Below are 18,646 nucleotides of genomic sequence, written 5' to 3'. Positions count from 1 at the left end.
CTCAGCTAGCTAATCACACATTTTACCATCCGTTCCGCAGCTCTGTCCCGCTGGCAGAAAGTGTGGGAATTGTAGGAATTTGCCACAAGAAATGTAGGCAACAGTACACTCGACTATGAAGGGTAAAACGTCCACGGAGCGTCAGCGCGGAGCATACCAAGCTCACAGTATGCGCACAGTACGCCCGAGTATTTGGAAGCCTTTAGGCAGCCTTCGTCCGCGCTAGCAATAATAAACCTTTTGAATAATTCAATATAAAAGTCAGGTTTATTTTAACCCTATGTTGGATACAGGGCTCTGTCCTCCCGACAGAGACGGCTAGCTCTCCCTCTCAGAAGAGAGCTGTGTACGTGAAGGGGCGGAGTGATATTACACACTTGGGAAGAATATTTAGTGCGCTTTATAATCTGGTGCACCTTATGGTCCGAAAAATACAGTACATGAGCCACAATCTTAAAACATTAAATGCACGTTTGCAACAACCAGCAACTAAAATAAACAACTTGGGCTCCTTCCCGTGCGTCCTTGCGACCGCCTGCTGGAAGCACCTGAGTATATCAAGCTCTACGTCACATATAAAACATTTTGATGTAAAGACTTCTTGCCACGGAGAAATCTGTAGTGTGACAACGCGTACGTGGTCGTAAAAGCTGAGCTCTGCACGTACCTGTATGCTCCTCAGGGGGATTGTGCATTTTTTTTTCCAAATCCACTCTTGTCTTATTTATTTCTACTGAGGCTCTCCTCTTCTTCTCTTAAACTTGTACTCAGTTTCTGTCTTGCGACTCTCAGACATGTTCAAAGCACAGAGCAGCAGAGCTACAATGCATGGCTAACTCCAAAGCTAACTGGATACATAACCACTAGAAGTGCGGACTAACAAGGAAAGTGCATGCACGTTGGAGTTACGTGAGCGCATCAGAATGATTGGCATGTAGGACAACCAATAAATAAGGTGATACCCCTGGAAAATGAGGGGAAAAAAGGGGTGTGGTCAGGATGAGTCATAAAGGCATCTAATTGGTTCTTCCCATTCAGACCAAATAACAGAGTCAGAGTTTTTACAGGCCTAGAGCTTTCACAGAGATCACTTTTTTAACCTCTTTTTTTCTGAATACATAGGGCCTGATTTTCAGGTTTGTACGTATTAAAACATGAACAAAGTGATGTTTGGAAAAAGCTGATCGTCAAACCAGGAGCAAAGCAATTTGCGTCTCTAAAAGGAGCAGAACGGTCAAAACAAACTTTTTTGTACAAGTGCCTTTATGAATATGCAGATCACATGCTAATGACCAAACTACATACATTTATGGGAGGCGGGGATATGCAAATGTAAATATGTAATAGCCGCAAAGCGATTTTCAAAAGCTGGCACAGTTTTTGCCTCTATATTTAGTACCTCTGAAAGTCAAGTGTAAACTCGCATGGAAAAAAACGGCTGTGGTCCTTCTGGCCAGAAAGGAGGCATTGGTATCATGACCAATGCCTCACATGGAGAGAGTCTCTCTGCATGTGAACATATTTGGGCTGTTAGAATAACAACAGTAGAATAATTTTAACGAGGAAAAGGACAGCTGCCTCGGCGAGATGGGGACCGTGTGCGAGAGAGAGATGCTTTATTAATCTCCATGCACTTAAACCAAGGTGAAAAATACCAAACCTGATCCTAAACATTGTGACATAATTTTAAATAATCAAAGCTGATTATAAAATCCCTCTTAAGAAGAGCCTTCAGGCCACAAAGACATTAAACCCTGAGAAAAAAAATAAATAAAAATTTTACCACGCTGGACTGACTGGAGTCATTGAGAGGAGGGAAGGGGGAGGAGGAGGGGAGGGCGCTGCGCAGGTCTGACCATGCGTGTGTGTGTTATCCATGACTCCCTCCCTTATTGTTCTCTCTGTAACTTCCATCCATCCATTTTCTCTATCCGCTTATCTGTGCAGGGTCGCAGGAAAGCTGGTCTCCAGCGGTCAATGGGGGGAGAGGCAGGGTAAACCATGGACAGACATATTTATGATATCATATTCTTTTAAAGGTATACTATGCAACCGGGGTTGATTTTCCAGCGAGGCTCCCCCCAGAGGGCGAAAGTAAAAGTGCACTGTCGTAAAGATGCTCAGCTGTTCTGGTTTCTCCGTCAAACCAGGCGCGGTTGTTTTGAGCTTAGCAGACAGGCGAACGCAACGAAAAGTGGAAAAAACGGCAGTACAAACAATGACTAACACAGTGAAGGTATGAACATCAAGCTTCCCGCAGCGCTATCTTGCCAAGCCGCGGCTGCGGCCGGCGCCGCCTCGCCAGTTTTATTATTATTATTATTATTATTATTATTATTATTATTATATATATATTTTTTTTTTATTATGTTGGCGAGACGCTACCGCCACCGCCTCGCCAAGCCGCAGCCGCCGCCGCCGCCGCCTCGCCGCCGCCGCCTCGCCGCCGCCGCAGTAGCGTCTCGCCAACAAAAAAATAAATACAAATAAATAAAATAATAATAATAATAATAATAATAATAAAACTCAATATGCTTGCATGTTTATTTGACGTTAACACGCGGTTCTTTGTTGTTGCTTTCGCGCGTGCATATAGTGAATGGCAGGGCAAAAACACATGGAGTTCTCGCCGTAAAGCGAGACTTCTGTGGGTGCGGGCCGAGGGCTCTTGCAATTGCAAGTGCGGTATTTCCCCCACAGACCCCCAGGGCGGCCGAGAAAACCTTTGTTCAACCTGAAATTACTCATTTAATCATCCAAAATGGTATGGAACACATTAATTAACTGAAAAATGTTGCATAGTATGCCTTTAAATAGTTATCAACATTATTACCTCCAACGACTGGAGGGAGTTTCAGTCAACAGGTCTGGAGAAGCTCGGCTGTCGCATTGGACACGACCGCCGTCACTGATACACGAACCGGTAGAATAATGATAAACAGGGATAAACCTGATTTGTCAGCTGTAATATTTTCTTATTAAGGTGAGACATAATTTAAAACTTTTTTCTTCTGTTTTGCAGAATGTGTGCTGAAAAAAATATTTTTTTCTTTATTTCAAAGAATAATAATTATTGTTTGTAAGACACTGTTTAACAGAGGAAATCTCCATTTATTAAAAACATTTTTATGCATCCTGGGTGTCTGGAGGGATTATGTGAAGGATTTGATCTTCATCTTTCTTTAACAGCAGCTCCAAAACTGCCAGCAGTAGACACAATTTACTAATTTAAATGGGGCGGACCAAATCTGTGTTGTACTTCTTATCCACTGTGGGTTCTGTTATACTTAAAAAATAAATAAATAAATAAATCATAAAAACTGGCCTCAAAACTGATTGTTGCTTTTCTGTGAATATCACTCATATTTACATAGTTACATCACACCACTGTATGTGACTTTGGTTTTAACACTTGTTAGGCTGTTAATAAAGAAAGAATTTGGATATAAATAAAGTATGTTTTAATTTGATCCGATTGAGTAAACCACCTTGGGATCTGTTATCGTTCTAAGCACACTGAAGGTGATTGAAGGTGTTAATTAGCACACCTAACAGCCGGATGAATAACGGTGTCTAATCTGAAGTGCTAAAGCGTGAGTAAAGAGTCTGTCGAAGCAGCTAGTTGTAGTTTCCAGCCAAAACCGCATGACCTTTCCCATTCAAGGACAGCGCTGTTATCTTTATTATTTAAAAATGATCCCTGCTGAGAGGTAAGAGCTACAACTCTAATCTAGATTTCAGTCTGCAGTATGCGAGGAAACATAGACTGTTACAAACACGGACTTCTAATAATTAATAAAATAATAAAGGCAATATTTCATTTTAGTTCTTCTCTCACAGATAAAGAAGATAAATAATTGAAAGCTATCTCTATTAAGACTTTTCTAAAAGATCAATAAAAATCAGTTTTTTATATATGCTTCTGATGAACACATAAAGCATTACAAAACTGATCAGAGTTCTTTTAATTATTTCCATTTTTTCTTGTTGTTTCTTCCCCTTCATTCAAGTTTTTTTTTAATCCAATACGACCATTAAAGGTGTTTGTGTGTATTCCTTACAGCTGCAGTAACACACTTAAACTGTATTGATGCTCCTCTGATTTTTGGACGTTTTAATAACAATAAAACGCATGGAAGCGGTTGGGGAAGAGAACCAGGGCACATTAGAATATTTCATTATCAAAGGTGACCATTTTGAGCTATGTTGGCTATAAAAACATTATGGTGTAAAATTGCAGCTCATCGTAGTTCAATCCAACCAAATGTCAGATGATCAGCTCGGCCGATGCGCCTCATGTGATGTCATCAACACAAAGCATAATTTAGCAACCCTTTTCTGCACGGTGCTTTTCTGACAAAGTGTTTCGTGAAATCCAGTAGTGGAAAGAAACTTGGGCCATGTTTTCATTATCTGTGTTCATTTGTTGGCTCAAAAAAAAATAACGATACACTTTGGAGTTTCTTAAAAAATTCCATTTTGCAGCTAATTGCACATTTTGACCAACATTACTCTCACAAGGGGACATATTATGCAGTAAATCAGCACGATTTTAGCAGCATACCAATACTCCCTGAGTAATTTGGTAGTAGTGACCACAGGGCTGTTCACGTTTGAACAAAATGTCTCAGGAAAGTGGTTAATGCTTTCTGGATAACAACCGCAGCAGAGAGGAGTAAGACATATGAGGCTAAAGAGCAACACTTGTTGAAGGGATAAATGCACTGCTGGGCTTTGCCTTTTTTTTATAGGAATCTACTGAATAGTTCCAGCTCTACGTTTCTAGTCTTAAAAGGAAGCTTTTTAACCTCAGAAGTGCGTCACGTAACAATGATGCAACACTGCAACGCGTTGAGAGCAGTTCTGATTCCGGGCATGTGCAGCAGAAACGCTTTGACAGGAGAGAGGAAAACGGCGTTTGCTTACCCTGGACAGATCTCCAACCTCCAGGTAAAAACAAATGATGAAAACGTTCCAGGTCATCCAGATGACGAGCCAGGCTGCGTACTGCAACACAGAGGAAGACACGCAGAAGAAAAGAGGAGTCAGACGCTGAGAAAAAAAGAAAAATGAAAAAGACCTGACAAGCTTTGGTTGGTAGAATTAAAAGAAAAAACCATGTCCATGTCTTGCTTTTGGAGCGAGTGAGATGGAGGAAGGAGGAAAAAACAAGAAGACAGGGGGAGGGCTTCGCTTTTGATGTTGTTAAAATTCAGATAAAGAAAAACAACAGCGAAAGAGTGCAACCGATCTCCTGAATCAAATCCGACAGGGAGAAGGAATGGATTGTGAGTTTCTGCGCATAAAAAAAAAAGATCTGTTGGAAGGAACTAAGAAAAAGGCTGAATTTATATAGCTTTCATCGTCTGAGTCATCTCACTAAACATTGTTTGTAAGAGTAAATTGGAGAGCCGTTTCTAGACTGAGGCCTCACGGGATAAAAAAAGATCCTACTGCTAAACTGTGGCTACAGCATCGCTCAGCCTCTCAATTCCTAAAGCAAGGGACCAGAGTAATGCTAAACGACAAGCTGAATTCATGGTGCGTTTACTGTCCGTGGGTTAAGTGTGAAGAACTCACTCCGGTGACATATTTGGGTCGGAACTGAATGGTGCCGAACAGGCCCAGGATGACAACGATGATGTGTAGGAAGTTGGTCAGGATGGGAGCCCACTGGTAGCCCAGGAAATCAATGACCTGACGCTCCAACACGCTGACCTGCGGGAGAGGAGAGGAGAAACAGAAGAGGAGGATTTTAGTGGGTTGGAAAAAACATCAAATCTGATCGCTTTGGCTTATCGCTGCAAGAAAACTAACAGCAGTAAATCTCGGTGGGTGTTAATTTTGAGCTGATAACGTTCTAATCTGATAGTAAGAACAAAAGCCGCGGTGGAAAATCTGAACCAATGAGTCAGAGAACACAAACTGAGTCGGTACTGAAGTTAAAAAAAAAAAAGTGGCTTCTTGCTTTTAGGCATGGCTCAGCTAACTGTATTTAGGTAAACTAATGTTTTAAATGGTCATGGTTGGGTGCCAATATTCCTGGTTTAAGTCATTTTAACAACACACCAGAGACAGCACTGGAATCACTGGAGCTATACAGTGGAATTAGGGAGGAATTTAGCTGGCTTCAGGTTTAAAGGTATAGCTAGGTTTTAAAGATAGGATTCCCACGCATCATTTCATGTGGAAACTTTCCCACATTTTTCAAGACCCATTCCCAAAGTTTTTTTTGTTGTTATTTCTAACCAGTTTATAGGTCTAGATAGAAATCAAACCTGTAAAAAGGACAAACTGTAGATGGATGGAAAACAGACAGATTCCAGACTGCGTTGGACAACTTAACCAACATATGGGTTCAAAAGCATAAAAATTTTCCTCTTTCTAATGACATACCAGACACAGTGGTGGAATGACCGAAATCCCAAAGTGCCAAGAGCAAAACTGCACATCCTTACCTATTGCTGCAATCTGCTGAGCAGCTGGCTGAACAGAAGCCCCTACACTACTTTTGGGCTTACAATGTAGGATTTCTTTTCTGCTATTTGACATCCATTGGGAGAAAATGAGCAACACATATCCCTTTTATAGATTTTTTTTTTTTTTGACACAGCTGGCAAGCTATGATATCTATGACTGCTAAGCAGCTGACTGCAGGCTCTTCCCAAACAGATAGCCCCACTACATGACATATTCTGCATGATGAGAACTTGTACGTATTCTATGTTCATACAAAGGTCTATGTATGAAAATCTATATAAAAAATAAGGAAGCAATGTAGATCTCATTGTTTGAGTATTTAATCAGCTTGTTACATTAGATAGATAGATAGATAGATAGATAGATAGATAGATAGATAGATAGATAGATAGATAGATAGATAGATAGATAGATAGATAGATAGATAGATAGATAGATAGATAGATAGATAGATAGATAGATAGATAGATTGATTTATTATCAATTAAACACATAGTTTTACCAGCGACAAGAATGATTAATGTCTGTTGGTTTTAAATAAAGAAAGTTAGATGACTTATAAAATCTTTTATTTTTAATGTAAATATCATAATGAAATGTTTTATATTCAAGTTTCTCATAGTATGGGAATTTCAATTTGGTTCATACAAAGATGCACACTGTAGCTGAAAAAACATGCATAGAAAATAAGCATTCACCGCAGACTTATTGGAATTTAATGGCAAAGCCTATCTTCATATTGACTTAATCAAATAGGATTTCTAAAAACTTCTCAATTTATCACATGTTGGCTAGATTTAGAAAATAATCCAAAAGTCTGAACAACTCAGAAAAATTGGGTAATAAGGCATAGAAATGGTAAATATCAGCTCTGTTGAACTTTTCTGCTCCAGGGCTAATTTAGTGCAGCAACAGAATTATTTTTTTTTTTCCACAGCGGAACAACAGAAATGTGAAAAATGCTACCTCCTCGCTGTCAGCTGCAGTGAGGAGGTAGATGACACGGTGATAGTGAAGTGAAAGATAACGGCTTTGCGACGACCAGACATTTAGCGGAAAGTGCGATAAACACTTTTAACTTTTGAGGCCTCCTTGTGTGCAGCTGCAGATGTTTTCCTGTCATGGTAAACTGCAAGCACTGCAGACCAGTAGCTGTTACTGGATGAATGTTTAAGCTGAGAGGCATAAGAAGCATCCAGTACCTTGCTATACAGACACGTCCTTTATTATGAACGTTGATCTTTACATGCCAGGTTTGAAAGGAACTATCTATCTAGTTGTCATTATAAAAACTATACCAACTCTTCCAGTAGTCAAAACTCCCTTATTCCAACAACAATTGTATTTGTTAGTGTGATCTCTTGGAAAACGAGAAACAGCGTTGACTGATGTTGCTTGAATAATTTCAAATTGTTTAAGCAGAATACTTTGTGAAAGCCCCTCTGCAAATTGCTACAACATACTTTTTAGAAGCATGTAAAAATCAAACAAAGTTTCTTCTTGTCTCTAAACAGATAGTTGATGAAGGACAGGTTAGCACACATGAAATGTCCCCAAATTGCACCTTTTAACCTAATTTTAAATATTCCCTAGTTGAGGGTGCACAATCAGTGTCTGTAAAACTTGTGTCTTTCACATATCTGTGTTTCACATATCTAATTAAAGTAATACGAATCACTGTGCCACGCCGTGTCACATAAAATTAAATCATTGCGATAATAACCAGAATTTCTGTAAACTTTGGCATCTCGAGCGCAATTTTTCAATATCAGTTGTAGAGATCTACTTCAGCAAGAAACCATCAAACAGTCTGAATACATCAATTATATACAAAGTATCAAATGTATGCACAGTATTCATACTGCAGGTAGACCGCAGTGATGATTTACTATACATTCAATAAATTAGAATATTATTGAAAAGCTCATTTATTTCAGTAACTCAATTCACTAAGGGAAACATTATATATAGATTAACACAGACTGATGATGTTTTAAAGCCTTTATGACTGTTAATCAGGATTTTCTTTGGTAGAATATTGCATCAGACCAATGAAATAAAAAAGCTAAATTTTTCATGCAGAAATAAAAAGGATGTTTAATACTGGCTTAATTTTTTTTCAAAAGATACTTTTAATCTGAGAAACAAGCTTCTTAGAAATGTGTATTCAAACTTATTGAATATGACTGTATATGCCATACGTTATGCAGCACAAACAACAATGACTGTACTCTTAATATTTCCTTTGACAGATTGGAGTGATAATATGAGACCAAACTGCAGTAGATTTGCAATATTCCAGAAGATTTCATTTTTGTGCATTGCATTTTTGATTTTAATAATCAGTTGGATGTTGTAGCAATAATAACTAAACTCTGCAGGAAGAGCAGGTCAAATAAATCCCAAAAAGCTTCAAATTATTGTGGCTTTTCTTCCCATAACTGGATCTAAACTTTGATGATTCGTAGGTTAAGGGTTAAGTCTTAACAATAGATAAACAAATAAAAATACATCCTCTGAAAATAGTCTGGTACAAGCCATTTAAATAGTGAGAAGAAATGCAGGCTCCTTGGAAGCCAAATTCAATGAAATCAAGGATGACTTATGTTTTCCACTACTGTATACTGTGCATTTTCAACGCATTTATAATATGAAGACCGTTTAGGCTGACATGTTCTCATAAACACGCACGCATAGACATACAATTGGACTTTGTGCTCTATGGAGACTTTCGGGTGTGTTTCCAGATTATCTCAGAAAAACATCTACAAGAACTCCAGTGCTTCCAACATTTGCACTCAGAAATATAAAAGGCTTACACCTATTTTAGTTAAGACAGAAGATTCAAAGACAGTCTCACTGCTTAATGGCGCTGTTCAGCTTCTCATTGCACCACACAGACTGATCAAAAACATCTTTTTTTTTTTTGTTTTTTTTGCATTTTTAAAGGCTGGATTAATCAATCAAGCAAAACAAAAATTTCTCCTTGTCTTCAGCTTTCCAGCAGACGTCTGAAGATTTGCGCTGACTGATGTTTATATTGTTTCATAGTTGTCCACCTCGACACAAACCCCGGTTCTATCTGAAGAAAGGTCATCCCAGATCATGATGCTACCGCTGCTATGTCTCACTGTGGCAATGGCACTCTTGGTGGTGTCTGCAGTTGTTTTTGTGAGAAACATACATTCTGGAATCGGGGCCCAAAGTTGATGTTTGGTTTTGGGGTGTCAATATCCGGTCCTTGTTGGCCGCTGTCCTGCAGCGTTTAAATGTGTCCTGGGTCCAACCCACCTGTTATACTTGTCCACCTATTGTACATCTACGTAGTCTAGACATGAGGAGAATTAGGATGCTGACATTTGTAAAACTTGGCGGAATATCTAAAGCTGTTGGTGACTGGCAAATGCCTGCCTCACCAAGCAGTTTCGGTTTTGCCTTTTTATTCATTTTGGGGATGTGACGGTTCCTCCCCTTTAAACACGCGGTGATCTGTCCTTAATATTTTCTCATCTTATATGTTATGATGTTGTCTTATTCTTTTAAGAGGCGCGTCTGAAGTATCGGCCCCCAGGATCCGTCAGGGCCCAGCGCCTCCTGGTGATAAAAGCGCTGTGCTCGCGCTCCCTCCACCTGGTCTCTGTTGCGGCCGCGCCCGTTACCCTGAGCCGCAATCTGGACCTGTTCATTATTTGATTTCAGCATCTTTATCACTGCCTAACATTACATAGCATTCATTCTTACAATACACCTACATTAGAATGACTTATTTACTGATAACACCCACTGATTGTTAGTTATTGAATTGCTCTGGCTTATGTAGCTCCATTTTGTTGGACCCTTGTCTCTTTTGTTTTGGCTAAAAGAGCTGATCACTTCAGTTTCTGTGATACCATTGTTGCCCCGTATTTTCTTGTATTACTGATGAATGCCTTTACAATGGCTTTGTAAATATACAAGTGATACATTTATACAATGAGATCAGTTTTGAACTCTCTGCAAACTTTTGTGGCTTTATCTAAAGGACATGTCAAACATGCAAATGTCAGAGAGACTCCACCGGGACGATAAAACTTTATTTCAGGCAATAAGATTTGCTATTATTGAGGGGAGGTACATCCAATATGATGAAGGGCTGAAATTAAATTAAAATATGCTTTATGAAGGTATTAAGCAGACCAGGCAACCGGGTTATTGCACCTTTTTTATTCTTTGTATTTCTCCTCCTAAAAGAATTTGTCTTTTTTTTTTCAGTTGATTTTAAAAATATGTGACACTGAATTATCTCGGTCTCAGTGTTTCACATCACAGCGGTTTGGAATTTTAACAGGAGTGTGTCCAAATATAGCCTAAACAAATGTAAAGTGAACTTTGCTACCATTAAATCATTATTTAGAAGTTGTTTTGTGGACTTCTTTTCACCTGTCACACTTCAGCCTCATTTTTACGCCGTTTAGCCCAAAGGAAGCTCCGTTTTTGTCTGTCTGTTTAACATAATTCTGCTCGAGGGGGTTAGCTGCAGCCCTGGTTCGCACTAAAATCCAAACGAGTGTTCACCATTAAAATGAACTCCCTTAAGGGTCGGAAAAAGATGTTAATCAGAATATAGCTTGAATCCCCAATGCTTTGTTGTAATGAAGTAAATTGTAATCAGTTACACATACATTGCTCTTGAGTGCACAGTGTGGTGTGTGTTCCACGCTTGTGTGCGTGTGTGTGTTTGGGGTTATTATCCTTCAGTCACTGGAGCCTCATGCTGAGATGGTTAATGAAGTCGGCTCAGCGCTGCTAAATTTATGAACACGCAGAGACAGGGAGAGGGCGTTATGATGGTGGGGACGTGGAGACAAAGATAGGCAGCAAAACAAGAAAATACAAACTTTAACTACAAAAAAAGATAATGTTATCATGAATTATCTCCACTCTGCTGCCACACAAGTCTCTGCATGACTGAGTCTAGCGAGCTCTTAATGTGACACCATATGGTAACACTGCAGCCAAATGGCAAATATGAACACACACACACACACACACACACATACACACACATATCCCCCCATCGTTGTTTAATTGACATAGTGAGGACCGTGCCTTGACTTACATAGACTTCCATTCATTTTCAAGCCTTTCTCTGGCCTAGGCCTAACCCTGACCTAAATATAATTGACACCTCAGTGCTAAACCGAACTCCTAACCCTGGAAAAAAAAATGAGGACCAAAAAAAAAGGCCCTGACTTTGCATCAAAGTCCTCACTTAACTAGTACAATATGCAAAAAAATTTTCCTGCTCAGCTGCATGTACAAATACATACACACACACACACACACACACTCACACTTACACACACAAAAACTACTACACAATGATCCGATATCACTTCTAATTATGAGGCCGTGAATATAAGAATTACAAGAGGAAGAAGGTGGATGAATGAGTGTGTTCAGCGTGGTGACATATGTGCGTCTACCCGTGCGTTTGTGTGTTTTTCCATGTCAGGGGAGGTCTGTTGTGCTTGCACTTGACAGCACCTGCTGTTACTGGACACACTGGGCCCAGCTGGCACCACAGAGTGTGTGCCTGTGTGTGTGTGTGTGTGTGTGTGTGCGTGTGTGAGGATGAAAAAGACAGAAAAGAGAGGAAGAATGAGGGGCATTGTGCCTCTTTGTGTGACCGGCTTTATGTGCAGGCTCTCTTTCTCCGTTTCTTTTGTGGGTTCGCTTCATTGTATTATGCGGAAGCGTGTCCTCCTATTGACAATTATAAAGTGCTGCAACTGTGCGCTCCTCTTGCAAGTGTGGACACACACAGAAACAGAGGCCATTACAAAAAAAGTCAAAGGCCTCCCAGCCCATTACAGAGGCCCCTGGGGGTGTGGACCCCCCCCCTCTTTCATCACCTATAATATAAACAGTCTTTGCTCCAGCTGGGGATTCATTTACTTACCCCGCTCTGTCCCAAAATAACTCTAAATAACACAAAATGCAAGCGAGGGGATAAAGAAGACGTTAACGTGATGGATCAGTCATGACAAAACGTAATGTTCCCCTGCTCCAGGTTGCTCTAACACGGGTTAATATGGGAACGTATAAAAGCAATATAACCCGACCATCTGTTCCTTTGATTCGCACACATCCTTTTCACGTGAAATCCTCATTACATAGCTCATTTTGTCCTGCTCAGCGGCAAAAACAACCAACATCGCCCGCCTCAGTTTGTCCCTCTTTGTTATCTCAGTTCTCCTTACAGACAAAAAACAAAAAAAAAAAAAACAAAGCATGCTCAGAGGCCCCCTTAAGCCTGCATCCTGTGCACCCATCAAACGACTGAAGAAGCTTCGGATAACTTGTGAAATCGCCTTGGTTTCCCAATAACAATAAATCTGTGTGTATATGTGTGTGTGTGTGTGTGTGGGGGGGTGTATTCGCCTGATAGTTTAGCAGATACAATGCGTTTTCTGCGATCCACGCGGCTGATGAAAGATTGCGCGGCGTACAGCTGGAGCTTCAAGCTGCCTGGCACGGTCCTGTGGGATCGGCTGCGACAGGCTTTGAAGCTGCAGAGACAGAGAGATGTTCATTTGGAGCACAGGCGCACTCCCGTTCAGCTTGATCACCCACTCTGTGCTGATACTGTAAATCCACCAGTGGACATCATCCGCTACTAATGAAATTATTCACAATGATGGCTGGGTTTCGCTCTAAACATGTGAATGCCTTTGGGAGTTTAGGAGGTATATCTTTATTCATTTTGTGTATGGTTTGAGAAAGCAGAGAAAACTTGACATGCCGCCTTCAGTCAGTCTGCCAACACAAAACCTTCCGGGACCGAGAATGTCTTTTTTTTTTTTCTCCCCACCTCCTACTGTTTTGTTGGCTTAAAGAAATACTTGTGGCATCCATTTCTCAAAAAGTGAAGAGTTATGCAGATTATTACTTTACAGAGTGGTTTCTCTATTTTGTTGTGAAAAGGCTTAGGCTATATTATAACCTAAGTCTCTTACTTGTTTCCAAATATTCTGAAGTAAGAAGCATTTTTTTTAATGAAAATTATATATTTTTTTCAGTTTAGTGTATACCACCAGTCAGTAGCAGATTGTCTGACAAGTGATTTCCACATAGACAGCAATTGCTAGCAAATGTATTAATTGTTGTACAAGATTTTAACGTTAGTGTCAAGTTTAATTAAATTAAGCAGCCATTGATGTTGAATTTACCAACCTGTACTCCAAAGTTCTGACAACAAAATTAAGAAATTTTGATAAAAGATGCTTGATAGAGTTAACTCATCATTGACTCTATCTAGAGATTATGGCTAGCTGCAAGTCTGATAGCAGTGAAATTGTTCGTAAAATAGCCTTTACATGAGCTAGACTGCAATGTTCGAAACAGAAGTGGTTAATGGATGGCACAATTTCATGATAGAACTGGATCCATTCCAAGTAGGCGTTAGCTCTCCGGTGAGAATGTCTGTTTTCCAAACTCAGGCTTTTCCAAACAGGTTAAAAACTATTTAAAACTGTCACTTTAACTAGAGACTCCACCAACAATTGTAGCAATTTAGCCACAAACATGCAAAATATACCATATAAAAGAGCGCTAAATGGGGTATCCGAAACATTGCCACTTACATATCTTATGCTGCTGAACCAGAACCCTAACAGGAATTGTGAGGTTAACATCTTTTTCATTACAGCTGAGACCATCGCATAGCTGAAATGTAAGTATTTGGCTGTGGTTTCCATGTCTTTTTTTGCTGCATAATTGATTTGGAAAAAGTAGTTTGTGTGTTGCATATCATAGTTGGAAATATGAAAATTTGTCCTGGTAAATGCTGGATAATCTCAAAACTGTTCACAAGTAGCCTCTTCACTCAAGAAGCCACAACCCAATCTTCAAAACTCCCTTGCATTACCACATTGCTGTCTCCATCTACAACGGCAAATTAAAAAACAAAAACAAAACATAGTTTGCACGTTATATTTAGTGAACACGCTCTTCCCCTTACCCACAAATAGACCACACATGTAGCTGCCGTCACAGAGAACGATGCTCAAACAGTTTCTGAATAGATCAGTACCTGATTAAAGGGACAGCAGAGGCTGGAGGACAGCACCTCCAGGGCGTTTGGGGAAGATTTTGCTCTGTTTGATTATGAATGATAGAATGATATGAAAGAGTTATGATTGCGCTAGACAGTTAAGTCTCCCTGCGACCATTATGAGACCCTGCAGAGGGATGAAAGTGTCTTTTCTCCTAAGTAGAAAAAGAGAGGCAAATAAGACAGGGGGGGGGAGAGAGAAAGACTGAGAGCTCTGATGAGAGAGCATGAAGAGATCAGGAGGTGATTAAGATGCGGCTGTCGCTAAGGAGGATGATGAGACAGAATCGGTAAGTGACTGAAATGAATTGTCAAATGCTGTCCTCTGCCATATCTCCTTCTTTACCTGACCACTTTTTTCTTACTCTCGTCTCGTTCATTTCCGCCCATCCTCTTTCTCTATCATATCATCACACACCCCTAACCCCCCCCCCCCCCCCCCCCCCCACACACACTCTCCATACTCTGCTCTCCTACATATTTAATATGCATTCATCTGTTACCAGATCTGTTGTGTCGTAAAACAGTAAATTACCTCATCTGCCTCCTCCCATTTTCCCTCCATTACTGCTCAGACTCACCTCTCCTTTCTGGGTACCGTCTCCATTTCCAATATTCAATCTCTTCCTCTCTTCGTCTCGTTATATTTTTTTCCGACTTGCTTACAACCGACGGTGCCTTTGAAAAAGTCTTCATACACCTTGGACATTTTTAAAATGTTGTGACATTAAGCGCATCAAACCTAAACATATTTTAGTTGCCATTAATTCGTTCATTATTTTATTAGATTCCTTTGTAGATCCAATCAGGTTTTTATGTTAAGAAAAAAAAAATAGTTTAATAATAAAATTAAAAAAATTTTCAATTAAAAGCAACATTTATTGACACATAAACATACAAAAAAGTACCGAAAATCGGTACCGATGAGTACTGGTACTGATTCCCAGGTAACTGGTATCGGTACCGTATTGGTTCAAATGTGAAAGGTACCCATCCCTACTTTTCTGTGAGAGACCAAACAAAAGAGCAGAACTGTATAGTCAAAGGAAAAGGAGGCATGGTTAAACCAGGGTTGGTATGTAAAACAATGTGCAAAGCATTGGACATCTCACAACTCGCCCATCAATCCATCAACTGTAAATGTTTAGCGTATGGGAAAGATAAATTCCTACCAAGGAGCCACAGAGACCCAAAGCTCAGGTGGGACAACCTCTTGACGGCACAACTACCAGTTGCACACTTCACGGATCTGGCAATGAGAAGTCCTGTTTGCAGTTTGTTGTTAATCCGTGTTGAGGATAAAGCAAAACATGTTAAGGATCTTCCAATCTGATGAGATCAGACCAACCTTTTGTCTGAAGAGCGTAACCCTATGTCTGACTGAAAACTAACACTGCCTCTCACTGCGAACACACTATCCCATCTTTGAAACTTGGCGGGAGCAGCATCATGCTGTCATTAAGCTTTTTTTTTGTTTTCAAGCAGAGACAGGGAAGCTGGATGGAGGGCCATTTCCTCTTAAACATCTGCTTAATGCAGCAAAAGACCTAAAAAGTTAACCTCTCACTAGGACAAAAACCTTGAATATACAGCCAAAGCTAAAATGGAATGGTTTTCCGCCCAGTCAAAGCCCATACTCCAATTAAATTCAGAATTTGTGGCAACACTTCAAAATTAGTATTCACCGGTATGCTGATTTGATTGAGCTTGAGCTACTTTTCACAAATTTTTGTTTCTAGTTGTGCTAACCTACATCAGATTCACTCCAAAGGATTTGTAGCCGAAATTCCACAAAACATATAATTTCAGGCTTTTATTTGTGAAAAAACAAAACATTTATCCTTTTCAATCCACCCAATGACTACTTTCTGTTGGTCTTTCAGATAAAATCTTAGTAAAATACATTAATTGTTGCTTCGGCGTGCCAAAAAAAAAAAAAAAATAAATAAATAGATGTACTTTTTTTTTTTTTTTGCAAAGCACTGTATTTCTCATGCTCTCTTCTTGCTTCCTTCATGTCTCATCCTGCTCACGCTCATTCCCTCGGCTCTTTGGCTGAGAGTTCTTGCCTGGTTGTGTGACCTTTGAAAACTGCTGATCAAATTCTCCTCCTCAACCCATTACAGGACGGCAGAGAGAGGGAGAGAGGGGCAACGGGGTGAAGGAACGAAGGAGGCAGAGATCAGTTTGAATGGATGAGATAGCTGAAAAGGAGAGGCCGGCGAAAAATGGTGGAGAAGAGGTGATATAGAAAGTAGAGCACAAAACAGGCAGAAGGAGCTCAAAAATGTCCAAAATTGCTCTCATGAGTCACACAGGGAGAATCACGACTATCAACATATCCAGGCTAAAAAGAATCACGCTGAAGTGAACATTTGCTCTTCTTCCTTCCTCTCATTTCACAGTAAACCTGTATTTATTTCTGCCTTTGTTATCATTAACTTTTATCCCGCTAATAAAGTTTATTGTTAACTTAATTAAGTCCACCAGCATGCACATTACCCCTCTGTGTGCAGGAAAAGCAATCCTCTATTGATCTTTTTCACACAGTGATCAATTCATCTCCATTGGAGGCTATTAGGGAGCACTTGTGGCTACTTAGGCTCCTCTCCGAGAAAACAGCAAAGACGGCAGGGGAAGACGGGATAAGCAAAGCGGGACCAAATAGATGAAAAGAGAGGGAGAGTGCATGAGTTGGAGCGAACAGCGGTGGAGTAAAGGAGCGAGACAAAATAAGAGCGCTGATGGAACGGCACAATGGCGATCATAGGTGAAAATCTCTCCATTAAATACCCAATTTCCCCTATTCAGGCCCACTCACTGTCATCAGAACTGTTCAATCATATCTGTAATAGCCATAATTTCCTCAGTCATTTATGGACTTAAATGTAGGCTGCAGAAAACTCCAACTGAAATTCTCCCCCAAATTAACTTTACAGGAAAACCACTTGTGGACTTAAAAGCCCATAGCTTTCTTCACGATAGACAAAATATAGCTGGAATAAAAATACCCAGGAAAGATGATGAGCTTCAGCTCAGCTAGTAATGAAACTCTACGATAAACTCTACGACGTCCCAAAGTCCTGCTACGATGGGCCTAGACAACATGGCAGAGGTGCATTGACTTATTATCATATGCAGTGTGAATACTTAAACCGTGAAGGTCAGCCTAAACTATTTATTTATTAAAATATGAATGTGTGCAAGCCTGCTTGTATTAAGAGCAAACAATTTTCCAATGCTAACAAGCTAAAAAAAAAAAAAAAAGTCAGAAACTTACAGCAGGCCATTTATCCTCAGCTCAAGCTTTGAACTATGCAAGCTATAACAATGATATAACTTGCACTTGATTTTTAAATAAACTTGCACCCTTGCTATACTACTTTGGAGATTTTTCTTTTATCCATTTTCTGTAAATATCTATGTCTGCATGGCCAGCTGTAATGACATTAAAAGTAACAAGATCCTCAGCACGGCAAAGGCACCACAAAACAATTATAAATGTTGTTTTATTTGAGACTAAGGCCACGTAATATCAAGAAAACAATGAAACAACTAAACAATACTTGAACTAGTATTGCTGAATATAGTGTCGACATATCATTCGAGTTATTTTCTTTCATCCAATTCAGTGATCACTGAAAATAGTCATCTAGAGTGGGCATCAATAATAATAGTAATAATCATCTTTATTTGTCATTGCACAATAAATTCCAATTAAATGTGTTTTCTGCATTTAATCCATCCCTTAGGGAGTAGTGGGCTGCCACTGTGTGCTGCCCCAGGAATATTCTAGGGCTAAGGGTCTTGCTCAGGAACCCAGGGTGTGGGAGTCAAACCCAGAACCTCCAAAATAAGAGTGCAGGTGACCACTCCCCCCCACACACACACACGCACACACACACACATAAAAAAAATGTGGAAGCTGCTTGGTTCGAACAGCGGCTCAACCAAGTGAGCCATTCTTACAGCCATGAGAAGGCAGTGTGAGTCCATCCAATACGCATATTGCAGAATGGGGACGCATGGAACTTGAACCATAATCTCCAAGCAAATATTGAATCCATCGCA

At 40.0% G+C, this 18,646-nt stretch overlaps 1 protein-coding gene across 1 annotated transcript in view; it reads right to left on the bottom strand.

Moving 5' to 3' along the window:
• The window catches only part of LOC105930578 (sodium/potassium transporting ATPase interacting 2), a 140,759-nt gene that overhangs the window by 69,280 nt on the left and 52,833 nt on the right, over positions 1–18,646 (bottom strand). Inside the window, exons 2-3 of the mRNA XM_012868856.3 lie at positions 5,581–5,718; positions 4,927–5,007 (exon numbers count right to left, since the gene is read on the bottom strand). Of these exons, the coding sequence (XP_012724310.1) occupies positions 4,927–5,007; positions 5,581–5,718 (219 nt within the window). The remainder of the gene's footprint in view (positions 1–4,926; positions 5,008–5,580; positions 5,719–18,646) is intronic.

The sequence above is a fragment of the Fundulus heteroclitus genome, chromosome 15 (genome assembly GCF_011125445.2).
Source record: "Fundulus heteroclitus isolate FHET01 chromosome 15, MU-UCD_Fhet_4.1, whole genome shotgun sequence".
Taxonomy (NCBI): Eukaryota; Metazoa; Chordata; class Actinopteri; order Cyprinodontiformes; family Fundulidae; genus Fundulus; species Fundulus heteroclitus.
Note: the sequence above shows the minus strand (reverse complement) of the source record. Positions and strands in the feature narration are given on the sequence as shown.